Genomic DNA, 23179 nt, shown 5'->3' on the forward strand with positions numbered 1-23179 from the left:
TATCCTTCTTAGGTAGAAGTCATTTTTCTATTGATAAAGATAGTTGTTATTCACTGCACTTTCTCTTGTTCTGTTTAGATCTTCGATCATATATAGAAACATATGTATCTACTACATACATACATCCTAAAGAAGCATGGAGTTGAATCACATTGTACCATCTTATCTCAGCTCAAATGTATCAGATCTTCAGATCAATATGAAAATCATACGAAATAACCATCATCTCTCAAAATGCGAGGAATTCAAATCTCTCGTTGACGTGGAAGCCTATTGCGATGTAACATTTATTTGTAAAGGAGGAGAAAAAGTGTTCTGCCATAGCACAATACTTGCCTCCGTGAGTCCAATGCTCAAGGAATGGATGAAGGAGCATTACTTTAAATCTGAAAAGGTGAGTTGTTTTTTATATATTACATATCCACACTTGTTTTTTGTCGAAATCGTTCGCAAAACTTTTGAAGGCTGTTTAATATTCTTTGATTATTTTATAGATTTTGAAAATTTTAAAAAAAATATCGGTACGATTTTGCGAAAAAGGATATATTTTGTCGAATTTTTATATTGGCTCAAGAAAAAGAAGTTTGAAATTTGAAAGAAGTAATTATTCATCGACAATTCAAATTCAGAGAAATGTTATAAAAATTAAAAATGCAGGACACAGGGGCGTCCACAAGATTATCTTTTTCTTTTTTGAGGGGGGCTTGGTTTTTGGAATTAAAAAAAAATAAATCCAAAGCTATTCACAAAATATTTCAAGAAATATTTTTTTCGGAAAAGAAAATTCAAAATTTAATTTCTAATATAAAATTTTCTTTCAAAATATTTTAAATATAAAATTTTTTGTAAAAAAATTTCAATAATCCACAGCTGTTCACAAAAAATAAATTTTTGGGGAAAAATTTTCAAAATCTACAGCTGTTAACAAAAATAAATTCATTGGAAAAAAATGTCAAAAATATCAGAGCTTTCAGAAAAATTTAATTTTTTGAAAAATAAATTTCAAAAATTAAATTTTTTGCATAATTTTTTTTATCCAAAGTAAAAAAAGATTCGACTAAAAAGTAAAAATTTCTTAATTTGGGGATCAGCCCTCCCCCTGCGGACACCTTTTGTACAGAAATATTAATAACAAATTTAAAGTTTCATTAATGATATTTGAAAATGTAAATTTGATTTAGGTTTTTGTATGTATTTCTTGGTGAAATTAGATACTTTTGTTGAAAAGTAATTTAGTTTTATAAAGTACAAGGAAGTCGCATGTACTAATTTGAAAGAATTTTTATTTTAGAAGGAAGAAAGTTACCCTAAATGTATAATGCTTTACATTTGTAAAAAAAAATGGTTAAATTTATCATTATTTCAAATAATATATTAGTTAAATATGCATTAGAATAACTTCTTTCCTTCTAAAATAAAAACTTTAAAATTAAAAAAACAAAGAAGATGTAATACATATCATCTATTGATATAAAATATAATTTAAGGAACAGTTTTAAAAGAAACTGTTGTTGAAGGTATAGTAATTTGAAATCGATCGGTCCATTATTCACAAGAATGGAGAGAAAAAGTTTTAAAAATATTAGAACAATAACTATTAAGTTTATTTTTAACTATTTCGAAAATTATGCTATTCTATAAAAGTATTTCTTCAGAAAGGTGCACGCCATACGCAGTTCACGTACAGTGTCTACTTAATTATTATCCTTTTTTCAATAAAAAGGATCAATTTTTGAGGAATAATATAAATATATTAGTTCTATAAAACTTATTCTTTCAAATTAGTTCATTCGACTTCCTTGTACTTAATAAAAATAAATAATAAATTTTCAATAAAAAAAGTAACTAATTTCACCTAGAAAATACATAATACTTAATCAAATTTACATTTCTAAATATTATTATTGAAACTTTACAATTTGTTAGTAATAATACTGTACTTTATTTTTAATTTTCAAAATGGATAAATATAAACATCAAGGAATATTAAACAGTCTTCAAAAGTTTTGAGAACGATTTCGACAAAAAAAAATCCTGTTTTTACATGCGTGTATATATACATTTTTATTTATTATCTTTCGAATAACGAACACTTGTGTATTCCAGTACAACATAGTTATTCCTGAGATCTCTGGAGAATGTATGAAATATTTCGTTCAACTTTTGTACGGAAATACTTTGGTATTAAATTTGATGGACCAGTATTATCTCCTGGAATCCCTATGCCAGCAACTCAACATAGAGTCAAAAATACTTAATCAAGGAGATTTTATTCCTCGAAGTCTTGGAAGAAAAGAGCGTAAAAAGAAATCCTCTTCACCCCTTCCACTTTGTTGCTGGCGTTGTGGCGCCTCCTTTTCTCAATTGGCACAGCTCAAACACCACGTTGCAGAAAAACATTTCGGAGAGAAAATCAAGGCAACAAAAAGGCATCGTTGTACCAAGTGTAAAAAAGTATTGCCGTCTATGTGGAAACTCCGGCAACATCTACTCACTCATACCATCAACAACGCTAATGTGGATCATCAGTATGCGGAGCCAAGAAAGAGTCGCAATCATAGTAGGAGAAGCATTGATCACCCCTATGCGAATCCACCTCCAGCCACTTCCTCTGATCATCCATATTCATCTCGAACAGATAGTTCAAAGGGATCTAACTGCGGGATTCCTACCACAAACAACGGCACTGGTAATAATAAGCGAAAAAATATTTCCCACTCACTAAGGAGTAAAAGTTCTTCAAAACGATCGACAAATATAGACTCTTTACATAGTTATGCTTCTTCTAAATCCGCCTTGAGTCCGGATCAAAAGTACGAACAAGTCGAAGAAATGATAGTACTTGATGATGTACTCCCCTCTTCCCCTCCTCCACTAATGGATACAAAGGCATTAGAGCCTCCAATTACCTCTTCTGCATCAGCCACGTCTCAGTTTACTTGTGAGATGTGTCATAAATCCTTTCCTCAAAAATATAGACTCACAAGGCATGTAGAAGAAGTTCATGAACAAGTTAAAAACTTTATATGTCCATTCCAAGGCTGCTCCAAAGCCTTTTTCAAAAAGACTTCTATTACACGTCATTCTCTTACTCATCTAAAAGACTCTATTTACCATTGCGAAAACTGTTGGAAAAAGTTCAAAGATCCATCTGGTTTGAAATATCATGTCGCAAAAGGGGTTTGCACCAAAAAAGACTCTTCTAATAAAAATTGATAAATTGCAAAGTACATAATTTAATTTTGTAGGTATGTAAAATGATATTATTTTTATCCATGATTAATAAAAAGAAAAATAGCAATACATAGGATACTAATTGATGTATTTATATTTAATATATTTTATAGAAGCATTTTATTATTTCAGTCTTTTATAATAAAGTATGTACATACCCGACAAATAGCTAATAAGAGTGAAAAATATGCTTTTAATTCAATCCACAATGCATTTAATTAATTTATGTTCCGTATTTTACATATAATTATTATTCTTCATTAACTTCAGATTGATTGCAATTCAAGACACTTTTTTCTAATAGATACTGATTATTATTTTGAGTTAGCGGCAATATTACATCTATTTCGCTCCAGCTACGTTGACTCACCGTTTGAGTCAGAACCTTCGAACAAATTTCATTGTTGGAACTTACTACATTGTTGCCCTTAAACATTTCGTCGTTGGAACTTACAATAATGTTGTTCTCAAACATTTCATTGATGGGACTTAATACATTGTTATTCTCACACATTTCATCATTGGAATTTACAACATTGTTGTGGTCACACATTTCATCGTTAGAACTTACAATATTATTGTTCTCAAACATTTCATTGATGGGGCTTAATACATTGTTATTCTCACACATTTCATCGTTGCGATTTACTACAATGTTGTGCTCACACATTTCATCGTTGGGACTTACTACATTGTTGTCCTTAAATATTTCATCATTGAAACTTACTATATTGTTGTTCTTCTCACAAATTTCATCGTTGGGACTTAGTACATTGTTGTCCTTAAACATTTCATCATTGGAAATTATTACATTGTTGCCCTTAATCAATTCCTCGTTCGGACTTACTACATTGTTGTTCTTAAACATTTCATCGTTGGAAATTACAATATTGTTGTTCTCACACATTTCATTGTTGGGATTTAATATTTTGTTGTTCTCACGCATTTCATCGTTGTGACTTAGTACGTGGTTGTTCTCGCACATTTCATCGTTGGAACTTAATCCATTGTTGTTCTTACATACTTCATCGTTAGAATTTAGCATATTATTGAATGTTTTGTCCTGATTGTTTAAGCAAGATTTCATCATTTTTGAATTAGTAACATTCTCCTCCTCACTCGAGCTCTCAATAATTGAAGATACTTTTTTATCAACACGTGTCTTCAAGGAAGATACTTCAGATTCGCTTTCATCGTCACATGAAGTGCTTGTATAATTTGAATTATTTGCTTCCGAGCTGTCACCAGTGTTACCCCACAGTTTTTTATCCCAGGGTAATTTCCAAAAACCTTTGTATCTAAATATATATCCATACTTCTTCCTACGCTCCTTGAGCGACAGTAACTTTGCACTCAACGTCTCTTTGATGGCTTGAGCTTGTAGATAACTAGACTCTACTTTATAGTTGGATAATGAGTCCTCCGCAAAACCAACAACATACTTTGCTTCAATCCAAGATCGAGCAATCAGATCTTGATATCGATTGAAAAACAAGACGTGATACCTATTTTGATAGAAAGAATGTTTATAAGACTAGTGGCAGGGGGACCACAGGGTATATGTCTCACAGCAATGAATATCTTAATGTTGGCAAAAATTAGAGGAGGTACGAAATTAGGAAATAAATAATAAATTAAATCAATTTTAGTTTGAAATTTGGAAATTCCTTTAATTCCTTTACTATAACAATATCTACGCAAAATGTTTTTTTATCAAAAAAAATAAAAAGAAAGATAATTAAAGAAAAATGGAAATTCCCTCTTTTTTAAATAAATACAATAAAAATAAGATCATATAAGAAAGTAAATAAATATATATATATTTTTTTAAATGAAATTTAATGAAATATGCATAACATTCGTTATGAAGGCTGTTAGAGAAAATTCAATATTTATCTTTTCAAGAAAGAAGTCAAATTATTTATTAAAAAAAAAAATTCTAAATTTTTAAATAAAATATTCTAAGTAAAATCAAAAGATCTGAATTTTCTTTTCTAGAACAAAAAGTCCACTAAAAAAGAGCTTTTTTTTTTTACATTACACTTTTATAAATCTGTTACGTAGGGGTTCTAAAATTTACAAATGACATCCTCTGAAAATTGTGTCAGTCCGACATAAATAAATAATATAAATAAATATGTATACCATAAGGGTACATTACTCTCCGACTCTTCAATCCAACAAAACTTTCCAGTATCTGGATCATCATCAATCATGGCCGGCCACCAAGTAAAGTCTTTGTCTATCTTTGCCCAAACCAAAGATCCCGATGTAAAAGTATTTTCAACCCATTCATCGTCTGGGATTGTGTTTAGATTTACTTGAGGTACTGAACAGGAACTGTACCTTGAATCTGGATTTTGAGAGCAGACCCAAAATTGAGGAACAGTACTAGGATCCAAAACTTTTCTCAAATATCGCCATTTTTTACATTGACAACATTCCACATCTAAGAAGAATATAATATGTTAAGTACATAAGAGAGAGACCCATAAAAACCTTCTTTGCTCAAAAAGTAGTGCTCTCTAGAAAAATGCAATTGATAAATTTATCTTTCATAAAAAAGAAAAAAATGTATTTTCTTAAAAAAAGTCATTTAAAAAAATAGGACGGAATATTATATTGTAAGAAAAAAATATCATTCAATCAAATATGGATACAATTTATTAAAAAAGACCTCAAGAAGGAATGGTTTTTCCTTTAAAAATCATTAAAAAGAATATCAAGTATTACTTTCTAATAAAAAGTATTTCCATAACTTAATAAAAAAATTAAATAAAAAAATATTAAAAAAGCCCGACCGAAATTTATAAAAGATAGTTTTGGAAAGCCCTGCATTTTATTTTTATAAAAAAGTGACAATATATCTTTTTTTTTAAATTAAATTTTAAAAAATAAAAGAAAGTTAAGATTGTGTTGTAGGCATCATACAATCCGTTTCACATAGGGTTTTATAATAGCTAAGGTTGCCTTAGACAAAAAGGAATAGATAATTATGCAACATTTGAGTGATATAGCACATTAACCTTAAAGTAAGTGTTTATATTTACTTTAAGGTGAATGTTTATACATAATGTAAATATCTATAAATATAAGAACGATAAATTTCGTCTTAAAATAATATAATCTGAAAAACAGCTCCTCTCCTAACTAATTAAATTATATAAGGACTCAGGGAATAATACTCTATAGAGTTTTTGAGGATCACTTAACTACTTATATATACAGTAAAACCTGGTCTAATGGCCTTGTGTTTTAGGCGTGTCACTGCACTAAGCAACCATATTCAGTTTTCAAATTTAGAATGGTTAAAAAATAAGAAGCCTGGTTTAAGAGGTCACCTGTAGTAAGGAGTCTCTTTTTTTATTTACCTTGCCTGAACGATTAATACAGGTTTGACTGTATTTATAATGAACTAAAGAAAAAATTGTTGGTACTTGAGTACAGGACTTTCAATCAAATAAAAATGGAAGATATAAAATAAAATAATAACTAAGTATGAGATATTTGAAAACTTAGTTATATATACAATCTTTTAAAAGCTTATTTAACGAGAAAAGTTATCTATGTAAGAATTCAACTCTTTATGTATAACTGCTTTCTATTTGAATTAATTAGAAAGATATGAAAGTTGGGAATATATGTACTATGAATATGAATGATATTATTGTATGTATACTCATAAGCCATTATTAAGTTGTCTCTTAATTAATAAAGAGAGCAATCAACTACGTAACATAGATACCTTCTTAACATACTTACATGTTCCTTTTTCTCTTTCCTTTTCCATAAGATCGATTATCTTCTTATATTTCCCTTTAATTTTGTATTCCTTTAGCTAAATATAGAAAATATAACGAGAGGATTAGGAAGGGAAAAACCCCACATGATGTAGTGTGTACACTTTAAATTGTACATAATGTCAAAGAAGAAAGCAGCTTACAGATTTGTTTGGTATTGTATGAGGAGCCTCTGGTAACGAAGTTTCTCCGGATTCATTGTATTCTATCGTCTTTGACAACTTATGGAAAAGAGATCATATATATTACATAGATTCAGACTACATTTGTAAATATATAATTTATTATTAATATGAAGCAACGTTACAGGTTTCTTTGTTGGAGGTTGGGGACCTTTAAGAAAACAAGATTCTTTGTATTCCTGAGATCCATTTTTATCTATTTCACGTTCCTTGTCGTCTAACGTCTTAGTCAACTTATAGAAAAGAGATCATGTTACGTGGATTAGACTAAATTTGTTAATAACATGTACACTAGAATTAATATGAAATAACGTTGTTTTTGGTTCAAATAGGAGTATAATAATAAATAACTTTTTTTATGTTAATAAAAAAACCTCAATTCATTCAATAAAAATTCCTTTAAAAACTATCAAAACAATCTCACTTATTTTCTATTTTTATTCTTTATTTTTTTAAATTTTGTTTGCTTACTGTAAGAAAAAAGAAAAGAAGAGATCTATGAATGAGACTATTAACATGTCATTTAGCAAAATAAAAACGGCCTACCTATATTTAAAGCATTAAAAACAGACATGTATATTTATACATATAATATGACATTTACAGTATATATGTGGAAATATTTAATAGCTTTGTTTTATATGGCCATTTTTCAATCAATTTAACTTATTAAGTTCTGCGGCCCATTAAAATATTTAAAGTGACAATCCGGCCGATTATATTAAAAGGCTAGACATACCTAATCTAGTTCATTTTTATTGAAGTTCATATTGTATTCCGAGAATCAAACTATAGTATGATAAGAAATTGTCGCAAGAGACTCAATTTTATTCTGGAAAATATTCCTCGGAATACAGGTCTTGCAGGTGGATCCATACTTATCGCTACCACTATCCTGAGTATAAAGTACCCTTTCTGATATTCTATATTATACCCCGACCCACGGGTTGTGCAAGTGAATCTCTAGTCCAAAAGGTGTATTATTACCAACAGTTACTGCTTCCCTGAGCATCAAGAACCCTTTTACTATCCTATAATATCCCCACCCACGGGTTGCGCAAAAGACAAGCAGGTTCAAGAGTTAGATCATTAGCCACCGCCTTGCTTGAACATCATGGACCCCTTTCAATATCCTATGGTTTGTACAAGTGAATAGCTAGTCGAAAAGGTGGGTTCCACTGGTGCAGGGATGTCCACATCCCTGCACTGGATTATCAAATTGCTTGCAATTAAATATTATCTTAATCAAATCCTTAATGATCAAATTGCTTGCAATGAATTGTTTGATAATCAAATTCCTCATAATCATTTTACCTGACAATATAAATGAAGTTAAAATGACCACTCTATTGGAAATTTAATAGATTGCCCGGGCATTTTGCACATTGCCCCCTCTGACAGGCATATTGCCCGTAACATATATATATATATATATATATATACATTATATACATAAATGTGATGCAATGAACAGAATACAATATTGAATTTTGAAATACTATGAAGGTATATGAAGAACTTTTAAACATTAATTCGTAAACAACCCAAAGGATTGATAAATGACCATTCAGGATCATATTTGATTCATGTAATTATAATCATAGTGGTAAAAACCAGCGGTTTTGCCTTTGCCCCAATTCAGTGAAAACTATCTATATTTATGGTACATTCGGGCAAATATTATAGAGGGCAGATTATCAATAGAAAAAAACTACTTTTAAAAATTAATTAAATGAAATATGAGAGCAAATAAGCAAAAAAGGCCATAAGAAGGATTGACCTTATCTACAATGCACTTCTAAAAATAAAAAATAATGTTATGTTCTCAGAAAAATGTAATTTGATAAATATCACTAAAAATTTGGTTAAAAAAGGCCCTCAAAAAATACTTTTGGTTAAAAAAAGGCAACAAAAATGTATTTTCTATATAAAAAAGATGATCAAGGAATCTGTCTGCTAAAAAAAACATCCTCATTTTTTGAAAAATATCAATGATTATGATTATAATTAGCTGCTCAATCTCTTACTTGATTTTCATTCGTACTCTTCTTCTTGATAGGAGTCCTTACTTTTTTAGGTCCTTCCAGACTCACAATTTTTTTCTTTTTCTAGAAACATAGGATATATATTAATTAATTATTATTATTTTAGAACAACGTAATAGTTTTGCTAAAAAATTCATTTAGAACATACTTGAACAGGTTGTATTTGAGCAATGTTCCTCTCCATCATTTTCATTTTTTTTATTGAATCCTTTTTATTCTTGCTTCTCTTATTGCAGTCCTTATCTCCCTAATAATAACACCAAACAAAATTGTATACTTAATTCATCTACATATTATGAAAAAAAAATTTATATATAATAATACTTTTCTGGTCAGGCTCATTTCATTTTTTTTTGAATTCCCTAATGTTGGTGGTTCGTGAATAACATTTTCAATCCTAACCTAATTGATATAATAACACCAAACAAAATTGTTTATTGAATTAATTTACATATTATTAAAATAATACCTTTCTGGTCTGACTCATTTCATCATTAATTTCATTCCCTATTGGTGGTGATTCGTAAATAACATTTTCAATCATCTCCTAAATGGTATAGATAAAGTTACAAATTGCAACATCACATTAATATATCCACATAACCAGGGGCGGCATAATTTTTCATATGAAATAAAATTTTACTCCCTTAAATCAATACAAATAGTTTTATTTCTATACAATTCCCCACGACGGTCCTAATAAAGGGGTGAAATCAGGGTCGTGACAAGAAGGGGGGGGGGAGGGATGCCACACTAAAATGGTCACTTTTTTTATCACAATTTTGAAATTAACAGTTTTAATTGTTGACAATTTAAAAAAAAAATATTATGTCGAAATTGTCAAAAAGCCCACCCCAATAAAAATCCTAGTAACGGCCTTGGGTGGAATGCTGAATGCCTTAGCATATGATCCTTTAACTATCGAACAATTAATAAAAATTATATTATATTGATTAATCTTGCGTGCGGACTCTGAATTTCTAAGTTATGCCATTAAAAAGGGCATTTGATCGGAAACTGTGTTTTTTTGTTTTGTTTTTTGCAAATTCACTTTTTTGCCATTTTCCTCCCTTTATTTTTGATAACCTTCCGCTCCGCCTATATGCAGATGAATTATGATTTAAAAAAACGACTTTTTATACTTGAGTACTAGGCAACAAAACAGTATCCTGAGTCGATGGACCTATTTCTTCTTCATCAGAAACGGACTCTACAAATATAAGCAAGCATTAATATATTTTTTTAAATTTTCTACGAGAGAGAATTTAATTTATTTTTTCTATGAATAAAATTATTTCAACCTTCTGTAAGAGAAGAAGATGATATAGGAGTTGAATCTTCCTCATTGCAATGACTCCCTCTGGCTCCAGTTTCATTCTTTGTGATTGATAATAAGAAATTATAAATATTAAGTAATATAAAATTAATAAAAAAGTATTAATAAAAGTTTGATTAAATATTTTAAATCATCCCTTCATTATCTAATTTCCCTTAGATTCTTTTTTTTTTTACCAGAGAAATTATGTAAATAAACAGGGGCGTCCGCAAATGGTGAGCTAGAGGGGCTGTTTTTTACGATTTTTTTTTTCTCAGGAGGGAAAATTTTTAAGCGAAAATAGCGGTTAATTTTTTTGCCAAAAAATGTAATATGATTTTTTTTTGTGAACAGCTATGGATTTTTGGATTTTTTTTTCCACAAAATAGCAATGGATAAAAAAACATTCCAAAAACCAACCCCTCCCCCAAAATAAAATCGTGCGGACGCCCCCTGATAAAAGGTTATATATATATTGTGTACAAGTCGCGATTTTGTACATCAATTAATAGTTGATCATTTAAATGACTAATTTTATCATAGTCCATAGATAAATCGTTATGAGATGTACAAATGTGGTGACATTAATAAAATTTTGAATGTAGGATCGAGCGTGTACTTCATATAACAAAAGAAAAAAGTACATAATAGGAAAAATAAAATAATGAACGTGATTTTATATGAAGTTTAGCAAAATGCGTGTGTAGTTAAAGGTCAGCCAGGTTGGACTCTAGAGACTAAAGTACTCTTTAGCTCATCACCTCATATTAAAAAAAACGGTCGGTTATTATTATTATTTAACTCTTGAGGAGAGAACATGAAAGTATTGAGTAAGTAAACATAATAGTGCACTCACGGTAAACCGAGATTAATACTGATGATTCTTTGGGGAGTTATCTTCTATATTAATAAAGCAAAGTGTGCCTGTTTGTCGACGCCTAATAACTTTTGACAATGCCGTGTACTCTTATATATATTTACATATATTAGACATGCAATCAAAACTGGAGTTAGGCAAGTGAAAAATGAAAAATCGACTGCTTAGTGCGGGTAATCTCTTAAGCGATACATTTGTAATGTGTACTAATTATATTCATACATAAACTCAAACTGGCAGTCAGGTCAGGGGAACAAAAAAATATAGCTTAGTCCACGTGACTTCTTAAACTAGCTCGTTTGAACTTTTGAATGTACTACAGAATACAGTACGGTAATCACAGTTATGTTATCTAACTGGATTGACTATGGATGACTCAACAAAAATAGACCAATAACTACTACTGCTGGAAAAAAGTATTGGAGTGCCCAGTCCCTCTGTCCCTTATGGTGATTACAGCATGGAATACTTGTAAATTAGCAATGTTCATGAAAATAGTCAAAAATTACATCATTATAAAATCAATCATTATAGAATACTTAATTATTGCATTATATTCATCATAAGTATAGTAAATTTTTCGTTTAAAATAATTCATCTTATTTTTTTTTGTTTCAATTTGTACAATTTGCTTGTACAAGTTACCACTTTTACAAATCACAACTTGTACTTAACACATATAAACTAATTTCTAAATATGAACGTTTTTAAACAAGATCTAAATTCCCACTCCCTTGGTTAAGAACCACTGCTTTAAAAAAATACTAATGTTCAGCAAAGTTAATTTTATACAAAAAAAACAACACTTTAATTTCATTTTTGAAGAGAGTAATGTGAACCCTTTCGTGTTTTCCATATATAAGTGACATATGTAAAGAAAAGAGATTAAGCAGTACATATTAAATGGTATATAGTTTTTTTTATAAAGTATTACTTTGAACTCTTATAAGTTTAATGAGCTTTATAAATCAAATTGTAATTAAAGAAAATTAAAGAAGAAAAAAAAAAAATTTAAGTCCCTTGCAAAAATTTCTTACCTCATCGATGGTTGTATTAAGATCATCATCTTCATTTAGGTTGGAAGGCACCTAATAAAGTAAGGAGATACTTTCATTGATGATCATATTTACAAATAAATAATAATGAAGCAGTAAAAACAAAGAAATAATTAATTATAATTATAAATATATAACAACATCTAAAATATTTCAAGACGAGTTGGCACTTACATGAAGCATCTAATATCTTATCATCAGAACGTCGTAATTTATGTAAAAACTCAGTATCTATTTTTTCCACGTTTTGGTCTAAAGTAATTATTTCTAGACAAATTTGGACGGATATTTGGGCGCAGACATAGTTTAAATCGTGACTGCGGGAAAAATAAGAAATTCGGTCATTTTTATCTTGTGGGATCGATACAAACCTTTTTGTCGATGGAGAAACTCACTCTTTTTTAATATAATTTTTTCCTAAAAATCTAGTTCCACATGGACTCTAATATTTTTTGAAACTTAATTCCGATATACATTACAATACAATTAAGTTTTAATTTATTCCGATAAGAAATATGTATACAAACAATGTTCAACAACACTGAAATATACGCTGATTGTTACGTATTAAGTATACAATATATGTATCATGTATTTTAAAATGTATAAGTAATAAAGAATTTTTCAAAATGTCTTAATCAAATCATTATATATTAATCGATTTTGGAAAGATCTAAGGATACAAGTGATATTCAAAAACTGTATAAATAACTTTGTTATAACTGACCATTAATTAGAAACCAATCTAAATTACCAAAAAATAATAATAATCCTGATTCTTTATTTTTGGGCTGATTTCTTTTTGGTTGAATGTTACCTGGATATTTATATCTATAGTATAATTTTTTGAAAATAAATCAAACATTTTTGAAGAAATTAATTTTAAATAATTCTTAAAATCATACTTTGTCACCTTTTCTTGACCCATCAGCATTTTTCTCAAGTGCACATGTTTAGGATGTTTAAAGTAAATAATAATTTTTCATATAACATCATAATCAAATATTTTTTGAGTACATTATATGTATGGAGAACTATGAGGGTCATAAAATCCCTTGGTCTTACAAGTCCACCTCTATTGACTTAATCAAAGACCAATCGATCTGTTGATGATTTCCATTTTCATATATTGAAATTGTTAAATCATTGGATGAGCTGAGCCACGGAATTCTAAATCATCCGTAGCCAAACATACTCCTAGAACAATGTTTGACTCCATTTTTGAAAATAGAATAAGCGATATATCCACTAATATAGTTAATCTCTACGCGAAGAACTTCATTACAAAATGACTTATGAGATATCGTAGAAAGAAGTTCAGCTTTATGGTATAATTTTAAACTAGAATGTTTATTATTTCATTTTGGATGATTCCTAATTATTTTAAATCGAGAGCAAAAATTTATCTTAAACCAAGAATACCTGAAATTATAAACAGTGAAAAAGGAGCGCAAAACATATGAACAGAATGAGGATAGAGGACTTTATCTGTAGGTAAACAAAAAAGTTAGTCCTCCATCTCCCTAATACTGTCCTAACTATTGATTAATGATTGTTAAGAATTGTACAGAGCTTTAAACTTGAGCTAATTCAAGTTAATCCTGCCAACAACGTTCAAAACACTGATACGGAGGCGGAGCAGAAGAATCGACATCTGACAACGAAATACAGAGCAATGTTACTAGAACAAGGTTAGGCAACAAGAAAATGCTGGGCATGCACAGCAGATTTATTAAATAAATATCTCTTTCTATTTCTAGTTACGTCATTGGGACAAGGTTTGATTATTGATACTACATAAATTTAAAATGTAAAAATTTAAATAAATGATAACATTATCATAAAATTTGTGTATACTCTATATTTCTTAAGCGATATTTCACTTAATATAATGTCAAAAGTAAGCTTTCAAATTTAATAAATTATCAAACAATAAGAATCAAAATGAAGAGCACAAATTCTGACTTAATCGACATTAGTATTGAATTCGTATTTTCTTCGATAAGCCAAAATCTAAGCCTTCTCTCTTCCAAAGTCTTTCCGGAATCACTGGTATGAAACGCCTCTTGGGTTTCTACAAATAGTCACTGCACAGACTCTTTTAGTTTTATTTACCTAATTAAATTAAATAAATCAAAAATATTTTAACATATTTTTTATTAATATGTGTTGTGTCTATGTCATAATAATTTATGAAATTTAAAAACTTGCTTTTGAAATTATATTTGGTAAAATATCGCTTAAGAAATATTGAGTAACCACAAATTTTTACCTTTTAAATTTATGTAGTATTAATAGCTAAAACTCATCTAGCCATTTTCTTATTACCTACCCTTGTTCTGGTAAGATTAATAATGAGTAAATTTTTATTTAAACGACATTCCAGGTTTGTATTGGTTATTATATTTTTTTTATTGTCAAAAAACCCAAAATTGACATTTTAACTTGGTCCTTTTATGATTTACTGGGTGATTTTGAGTGAAAAACCAAATATTTTTTAAGCACATATCAAGAATTTAGACTAATTTTTAACAAAAAGAAAACCTAAAGACGTCCGAATTTCAATATTTCTTTATCTTGTTCTGAACTTGATAAAATAGCTTACAAATAACTTAATTGTAGTAAGGTGGGAAAATGATTCTTTACTTTTTGCTCACATATATTTCTTATTTTAATCGATATATTCTGATTCAATTTTTCACCAAAGAAAAATTTTATACCTTGAACTTATGTATATACTATTGAAAGGACACGTTCAAAGAATCCTCAGTTTTGGAAGTGATTCAAGTTTTACTTGCGATTAATATAAATTATTTTAGTAATTTATACTGTGGTAATTTTAGGAGGGATAGGAAGAATTTACCTCAGGTCCGTGAACGGTATTTTCATTTAAATTAATAATAATCTTAAGTAAGAAATACATATCCTTTAAGGAAGATCACTTGAGGAAAAAAAAAATGAATTTGTTTTCTAAAAAATATCATTTGAAAAAAGAAGTGTTTTATAAAAAGACCATTGGAAAAAAACTTCACATTTGATTTTCTAAAAAATAAGTCAAATTATTAAAAAAATCAACTTAAATGCACTTTCTTGTTTATTTAAAAGAAATATCTAGCACTGAGGTTTAGTCTCTAGGTATCTTTAGGCAAGTTTACCCTATGCTCCCTTAACACCGATCCTAAATCTAGATCAAATTGAGATGTTAAAAACAAATACATTGCTATAATTTTATGAATACATAAAATACTCACACATTTCAACTTTGACAAATTACTATTCGAATTGATATCCTTAGTTTTCTCTTCAGATTTTTTTGTTTTTTCGGGTATATTTTTTTTGCGTATGACTGAAAAATTGGGTAAAAAAGTTCAATAATGTAAAACATAATAATAACTTAGATTCTAAAATTCAATGTGTTTTAACATTTAAAAAAAAACATTATATTGTAATAAATATACACATAATTAATAAAATATGTACGGTTTCAACTATGGTTTCAATATGTTTCAACTAAAAAAAAAAATGTTATACTTCATTTGATCATCATCATCAATCAATCAATGTCATGGAGTAAGAAATCTGGAAAGTTTTAGATAAATAACAAATTACTTTGAAAAGAAGTATAGGCAGACGAATTAGTATACACCTTATAATTTATAACTATATATATATATGTATATACCAACCAATAAATATTGGCAGAGCCTACCCTAAATAAGATGAAGATTTTATATGTTTATAAAAGCACTTTCATCTATTTTTTTATCTTAAATAAATGATCCGTCTTTTTGCGTCCTTTAATTTGGTCAGCAGTGTCACCATTTGTTCATAAACACCCATGTCTAGGCCCGATCCTAAATATTATCTTTTTTCATATGACGGAGATTAAAAAGAAAGCGTTTATATAGGTCGTGTAAAAATTGCAATCAAAAATTGATCTTAAGCCTTATAAATGATATATGATTTTTATTACTTGTGAGAAAGATAATTAATACAATGATTAGATTTTCAATGGATGTTTGTTATATTAAAGGGGTAATTTTTGACTTTTTTTGATGAAAATTAATAATTGACAAGTAATCTATTCAGGAGTGTCAATAGGGGGTTGGCTAAAGAGGCTGTAGCCCCCCATAAAAAAAAAATTATTTTTTTTTTGCTTTTTACCAGAAAATTTTATATTTGAAATTTAATTTTTAGAGATATACTATGGATTTTTGGAATTTTTTTACTGAATAATTTTATTTTTTGTGAACATCTGTGGATTTTTGGAATTTATTTTCAAAAAATTAAAAATTTGAATTTTTTTGTCAACTACTGTGAATTTTGGAGAAAAAAAAATTCCAAACAATTTAATTTTTTGAGAACACTTACGGATTTTTGAATATTTTATCAGAAAAATATAATTTTTGAATTTGTTTTCAAAAAATTTTAACTTTTTGATATTTAAAATATATATATATATATAATCCTGTGGACTATTGTTATTGCACATTATAAAGCTCCAATTCACTCATTAATATAAATTGTAAATACATAGTAAATGTGCAATTTTAATATAACAAAATGATAGGATCAAATAATCTTGGTAATAAAAACGCTTGGTGTTATAATAAAATTAGGCATTTTAAATTGCAACAACTAGTACAAATTACTATTATAAGTTATAAGTTGTACACAACATATATTCATTAGAACATTTTGGTTATTTTAAGGTAAAAATATTATATCCTGATATATACTTTCATCATAATCCGAATATTTTAACTAAAGAAAACGACCATTAATGGTATATTAACATAGGCAGAGTTTGAAATTTATATACTAGGTATTATATAATATATACATTAGACATGGGTATTTTTATTTTTGAAATGTAAGAGGGGCATACTCCAAAAAGGTTTCTTTTGATAAAAAATAATGAAATATAAAGTTACGACCATAAGAGCGTTGGCAGGATTTTATTGGGGGCCTTGTTTTTTTAGTAAGCATTTTTGGGACTAGGCATTAATTTCACCAACTGACCTTATTCCCCCCTATTTTCCATTTTAAATTTTTTCCCCAACGCCATAATTTTTGAATGATAAGAAAAATAAGTTATGAGTCGCATCTGAGTCATATTGATTAATGTTAAAAAGTTGTTCTAACCCCTTGTAGTTATAAATTTCAGGATTTTATGAAAAATTAAAACTCTTACTTAACATAAGTCATAATAGAATACGTATAAAAAATTAAAAAAATTATGTGATTAAATAATCCTTCAACAGTTTTAAAAGTAGACATGAATTAAGTATACTTATTTATGTCATATTTTAATAAAAACAGAGCTCCCCTAAAATAATTATTTCTTATGAATACATAATGTATTGATATACTAAGTACAACTTGTACTTTTTTAGTCATCTATGTACGTATAATAAGATCGTAAGCTTTTCTCATAAGCGTTTCAATATAGCTCAAACTTTATATTTCAGCATTTTTTGGACTCTGACCTTCCAACATTTCGTAAAAAAAAAGAAATGAATAAGTTTAACGTACATGTATCTAGAGGGTCTGAACTCAGGAGCCCCCGCCAAACTCCACCGATGTACATTTACATTAATTAATAGAATTTTAGAACATTAAGGGAGGCATTTACTCAATTTCAAACACGTGTCTAATTGAATGTAGCAAACGAAATATAGAGCCCTCTTTACTATGTCATTAAAAGGTTCCTGATTATATAGGGCATATTACTTTATGCTCCATTTCCTTCGACAAATACGTGTTAAGAAGAGGAAAAAAAAAAAAAAGTTTAGAATTTCGATCTACATAATTAATAAGATGGAAAGAAGTAACCAAACCTTTTAACATTAAACTTTGGTTTATTCTTAAATACTCCATTTGTTTGCGATGAGTGAAGGCGATTTTTACTCAAAGAAAACGTTTTCTTTGAAGAAACAGAGCCCTGAGACAAGCTCATGGGTCGTTCATTATCGCCACCACGAGAAGAAGACTCATGTTCCAAGAGAATATCACGAGTCACAGATGATGCAATGGGATGAAGTGGTTTAAACTTTTTGTTCACTCCTCCAGATTCCTTAGGAACCCGAAACTTGGTTTGGGATTTAGGTAAATGAAACTTTTTCCCTCCAGGCTTTCCAAGCACCATATTTCCTCACTCCCTTCCTGGTTGTAATATTTTTCTCTAGCTATCAGCACTATAATTCTGGATAAGTGAACAAATTAATATATCAGCCAATCACTGAGGTTTATGACGTTTCATCAAATAAGTTTAAATTTCAAAAGCGGGAAAATTTAATAAGCAAATCATTGGATCTATAGCTAAACTCAATTTAGGTAAGAAGCTTATCTATCTCATAAGCTCTATGATATCAATTTTGTAGATATTTCAAAAATAAATAATGCGAAGTATAATATCAAATTTGGTAATATTATGTAGTAATTAAACCTTTATTAACCATTCATTACAAATATAAATATATATTATATTAAACACTATAAATAAGAATGCGGGATTTTTTTTTTTTTTTTTTTTTTTTTTTTTTTTTTTTTTTTTACAGAAATTGAATCTTTGCATTATTTGGAAGTCGCTTGGCGTTAAACTTATGTAAAACTGTTTTACTACAGCTCTTTCCTTTGGATGACTTTTCATCAAACTCAACCATGAGAGAGAGTTTGGGAACTTCTCTTCCTCTACTAGAAAGAGAGTGAGTTTCCCTCAAACGTGGCTTGAAGTTTCTTCTATTTTGAATAATTGCAAGGCATTTCTCATTATCGATTTGTTCATTAATCTTATCATTTTGTGAATCCATATTGATATTCTGCACTAGTAAGTTCTCAATAATAGTTCCTATGAGATTAGGGTCCATTTTGCTTTCTGACTGAGAAAGAAGACTATGGAGATGAGAATTCGAAACAATAAATTCCTCTTTCTTCAACTTGTTCATATTTACTCATAATAATAACTTCGTTCTTAATTAATAAAAAAATATATATATAAAGAAAATGAAGATATGTGATAAGAAGTTATTAATTAGAGTGAATATCTCATTAGATATGTCGCACTCTCGTGATTTGATCCGAACACAAGGTATTTTAATTGTAATATCCACTCCACACAAATTTTGAAGACTCAGTTTGTAAGTATCTATTTTCTATTTTTGTAACACTTTAAGCATTTGTTTAAAAGGATGGGAGCTCCTCTGCCTTTCACATTAAAAAAACGACTAGTTTCGCTCTAAACAATTCAATGTTTTTATATTCTACTTATACTATAGTTCTTCCTCCTTTATTCTCTCTTAGTATGATATATCTATGCCTGGGCCTTTTCATACTATATACATACAAAACAATATACTAGGTTCTTTGCTTATATATCATTTCTCGTATAAACCAAGAAATGGGCGTTGAATTATATTATAAAATGGGGTTGTGACTATACAAAGGATGCATGACTCGGAAATTCCCCAGACATTCCTTCCCCTAAAGGCACACATTATTATGTGACTTTTCATCTCATAATATTTTGAAAATTTAGTGTGTCATTAACAGTGATGGGCAAGTTAACTTATCTTTTAACTGGTTAAGTTAAAGTTAATTATTATTTTATTTTGATAACTATTTGAATTAAAGTTAATTTCAATTTTTATGAAAATTAAATTGTTCAGTTAAAATTAATTTTGAGTTTATTTTTTTTAACTAGTTAAGTTTAAGTTAATTAACTTTAGAGTAATTTTAGTTAAATAAACTTACCTAACCTTGCTTAAGTTAAAATTAATTCCGATATTAAAAAATAACTATTTAAGTTAGTACATTAAGAGTTTTATCAAGATTAACTATAAAGATGATTCTGTCGGTCTCTTTTACTAAAATTTTTATCCACTTCCAATTGAACGATCAAGAAAGAAATATTAATTCAAGTTACTACTATAATGGAAGTCAAAGACAGCTAAAATTTTAGATTTTTGAATTTCTATCTAATTTTAAACTATATGTAATATTATAAAAATATCGGAGATAATATAAAAACAACATTTTCTACGACACTGAGAAAATATCATTTTTATCAATTAGATGTGGAATGCTCCAGTTGAAAAGTTTACTAGAACAGATAATGTCGACACGGTGTTTAACTAAATAATCGGAGAACTAACGGTTAATTCCAGACAGTTTTTTTAGTATTTCAACTTAGAATAACAAAATAAATTTAACTTTAACTAACTAATTTAATCGATTTTTTAAATGAGAGATTGACTCACAAAATGTCATTTAAATATAATGCTATTTATTCAAGACCAAGAAATTACATTTTCAAGGGAATGTTATTTGTTATCTTATTAACATCTTTAACATAATTGAAGAAGACGCTATCTTGGGGCCTCAAAGTTAATATTTTTACTAAATAAAAGAGACACATTTCCAATAAATATTGATAAAACCTCATCAAATGGCTTTAAGAATAAAAAAAGACTTGATATCTGTATTGAATACTACTCACTGCCAATGATAAACACTGATATTTGAATGAAATTAGTCATATTTACTAAAGTTGGGTTGTAATTGAGCATATATGCACCTAATTATGTCAGTTAATTATTTATTTATTCTATCAACTGGAATAAAAATTCTGTTTAGATTCATTATTTAAGTAACGACAATAGAAAAGAGTAATTTTTCGAGCTTTTAAATATTTTTGATTAAATTAAAATGATTCCTATGAAAAAACTACACTTGAGCTTCTTAAGTTTTCATAGGAAAACCCTAGCTCACGTCGTTATCTTCTTTGTTCCACGCAACCTTTCCTCCGAAAAGAAAGAGAAAAAGGGCCCGAAATCATTTGGTATTTAGCTAAATAAGTCGATCAAACCAATTGCTATGTTTCTCGTATGTACTCCTAGACTATCACCGTCATATATTACTTTTTCACCATTTAAAAATATATTTTGTAATATTTACATTATATTTTATTCGTTAGATTATTATAGTACTGCTTAGTAATATTTTATTTTAATTTGTATTAAAATATGATAGGCAAAATTTATTCTTATAAATAATGAGATGGTAAATATATATATTATGTAAACGACGAGGGATCAACAAGAAATTGAATTCCTGTTCTTTTGGAAACGGAGCATCAGTATAAAATAACTTACTACTTTGTATATTTATGAAAAATAATAAATTATGAAATAGCCATGGCGTATGAAGCGAGAGAAGGGAATCGACAGCTGAGAACAAAATACCTAGGATATTTTTGTGTTAGCGAGGTAAGGCCTGTGTTTATTAGCAAGAGAAGGATTTTTGCTCAATCGTATCAACTCCCCCTGGTAGATGTCGCTCTATGAATTATTGCGTAATGTTTTCAGGATGCAGCTGTTGATGAAATAATAAATATTAACGACTAATAAGTATTTATTATTGTTATCGATCAATTGCTTGGAAAGTGCGCATATTGATATACGGTTACAATGAACTTCAAATTGTCAGTTGTCACTTAAGATCCTGTCTAAAATTACCAGCAAAAATTATTCATTATATTTCATTGTATATTTTGTGCTAATTAGTATATTTTTTACTGCTTAAAAAAATGTGTATTACTTTTTGCTACGTGAATCCTTCCCCAAGTCTAAAAACGTTCAAATTAATTATGATTATGAATAGGGATGAACATTTTGATCGTCCCACTTCGAGTGCTTCTTGGGAAGATGGAATACTCTGTGGAAGAGATGAAAAAGTATCCTCAGAGCGTGGTGGAACATGGTGTGCTATCAATGAAGAGGGTAAAATTGGGTTCCTTACGAATATTTTCACGGGACAGTCTTACAATCGTTTGAGTCGTGGGAGTTTAATCATTGATTACCTTAAGGTTTAATTTCAAATAGTAGTTTGATTAATATATAGTAGCTCTGAGAAAAAAATTAATATATTGAATAATAGGAGGGGAAGATAAAGACATCAATGGATTATCTAAATGAACTCTCAAAACATGGGAATGTATACAATCCCTTCAATCTCTTTCTCATGAGTCCTAATGCACAGGGATCATTCGACTCCTTCTACTACTGTCCAGGATTAGAAGGTACACTTTGAATATAGATTCTAATCCAAATAATTGAACTGTTTTCTTTTATTATTTGCAGATCATATTCAAAATGAAGGCCCCTTACAAATCCACGACTCATTTATTGGCCTTAGCAACCATCCATTATCTTCCCCTTATCGGAAAACATCCACCAATCTACACAAATTTTCTAACATTGTTCACGAATACAATGATACATCTCAACAATCTACCTTAACGGAATCTCTGTTTAATGCCCTTCAATGCACGGATAAATGTTACCCCGATCCTCAAATTGAGAAACAATGTCTTAATCCCTCATTCCGATCGAGATACGAGTTCCTCACCTCCCTATTCATTCTATCGGGTCCTGGAAGTACCTATGGAACAAGATCTCAAACTCTTATCCTTATTGATTATTTTGATAATGTTTATTTCACTGAAAAGACTCGAATGGATGCATCGAATACTCAAGATTGGTCTACTGTAGAAAAATACTTTATAATCAAAGGATCTGCTTAAGGAGTTTTGCTCTCATCTTATTTAAATATTAAATAAATCGTACATTTTTAATGTTATTCCGGCCAATCTCTTATTTCACTTCTCAAAAA

At 28.8% G+C, this 23179-nt stretch overlaps 2 protein-coding genes across 3 annotated transcripts; one reads left to right on the plus strand and one right to left on the minus strand.

The window, feature by feature from the left end:
- Window positions 1-3305: 3305 nt before the first annotated feature.
- On the minus strand, window positions 3306-18763 carry LOC121124604 (uncharacterized). 2 transcript variants are annotated; one of them, XM_040719763.2, is made up of 14 exons: window positions 18349-18763; window positions 15760-15854; window positions 12491-12541; window positions 10563-10638; window positions 10404-10471; window positions 9731-9808; window positions 9586-9663; window positions 9410-9508; window positions 9244-9324; window positions 7342-7449; window positions 7178-7255; window positions 6997-7072; window positions 5380-5683; window positions 3306-4739 (listed from the first exon to the last, which is right to left on the minus strand). In XM_040719763.2, exons 1-14 carry the CDS (start codon window positions 18386-18388, stop codon window positions 3485-3487), a joined length of 2487 nt encoding a protein of 828 aa, XP_040575697.1. In that variant the 5' UTR covers window positions 18389-18763; the 3' UTR covers window positions 3306-3484. The 2 variants fall into 2 exon arrangements, with proteins under 2 accessions (XP_040575697.1, XP_040575706.1); XM_040719772.2 differs by lacking the exons at window positions 10404-10471; window positions 10563-10638 and having other exon boundaries at window positions 18349-18751.
- Window positions 18764-21887: 3124 nt separating this feature from the next.
- LOC121124647 (transport and Golgi organization protein 2 homolog) lies at window positions 21888-23146 on the plus strand. The gene is made up of 3 exons (XM_040719830.2): window positions 21888-22373; window positions 22445-22586; window positions 22648-23146. Exons 1-3 carry the CDS (start codon window positions 22095-22097, stop codon window positions 23088-23090), a joined length of 864 nt encoding a protein of 287 aa, XP_040575764.1. The 5' UTR covers window positions 21888-22094; the 3' UTR covers window positions 23091-23146.
- The last annotated feature ends 33 nt before the right edge of the window (window positions 23147-23179 follow it).

The sequence above is a fragment of the Lepeophtheirus salmonis genome, chromosome 1, assembly GCF_016086655.4.
Source record: "Lepeophtheirus salmonis chromosome 1, UVic_Lsal_1.4, whole genome shotgun sequence".
In the NCBI taxonomy this organism is placed as follows: domain Eukaryota; kingdom Metazoa; phylum Arthropoda; class Copepoda; order Siphonostomatoida; family Caligidae; genus Lepeophtheirus; species Lepeophtheirus salmonis.

Coding starts and splice junctions, on each gene's coding strand:
- LOC121124647 (XM_040719830.2), top strand. CDS start 22,095: ATGTGTATTACTTTTTGCTACGTGAATCCTTCCCCAAGTCTAAAAACG. Junction 22,374..22,444: donor TAATCATTGATTACCTTAAG/GTTTAATTTCAA, acceptor ATTGAATAATAG/GAGGGGAAGATAAAGACATC. Junction 22,587..22,647: donor CTACTGTCCAGGATTAGAAG/GTACACTTTGAA, acceptor TATTATTTGCAG/ATCATATTCAAAATGAAGGC.
- LOC121124604 (XM_040719763.2), bottom strand. CDS start 18,388: ATGGAGTATTTAAGAATAAACCAAAGTTTAATGTTAAAAG. Junction 10,472..10,562: donor ATCTTCTTCTCTTACAGAAG/GTTGAAATAATT, acceptor TTATATTTGTAG/AGTCCGTTTCTGATGAAGAA. Junction 5,684..6,996: donor GGAAAGAGAAAAAGGAACAT/GTAAGTATGTTA, acceptor TATTCTTCTTAG/ATGTGGAATGTTGTCAATGT.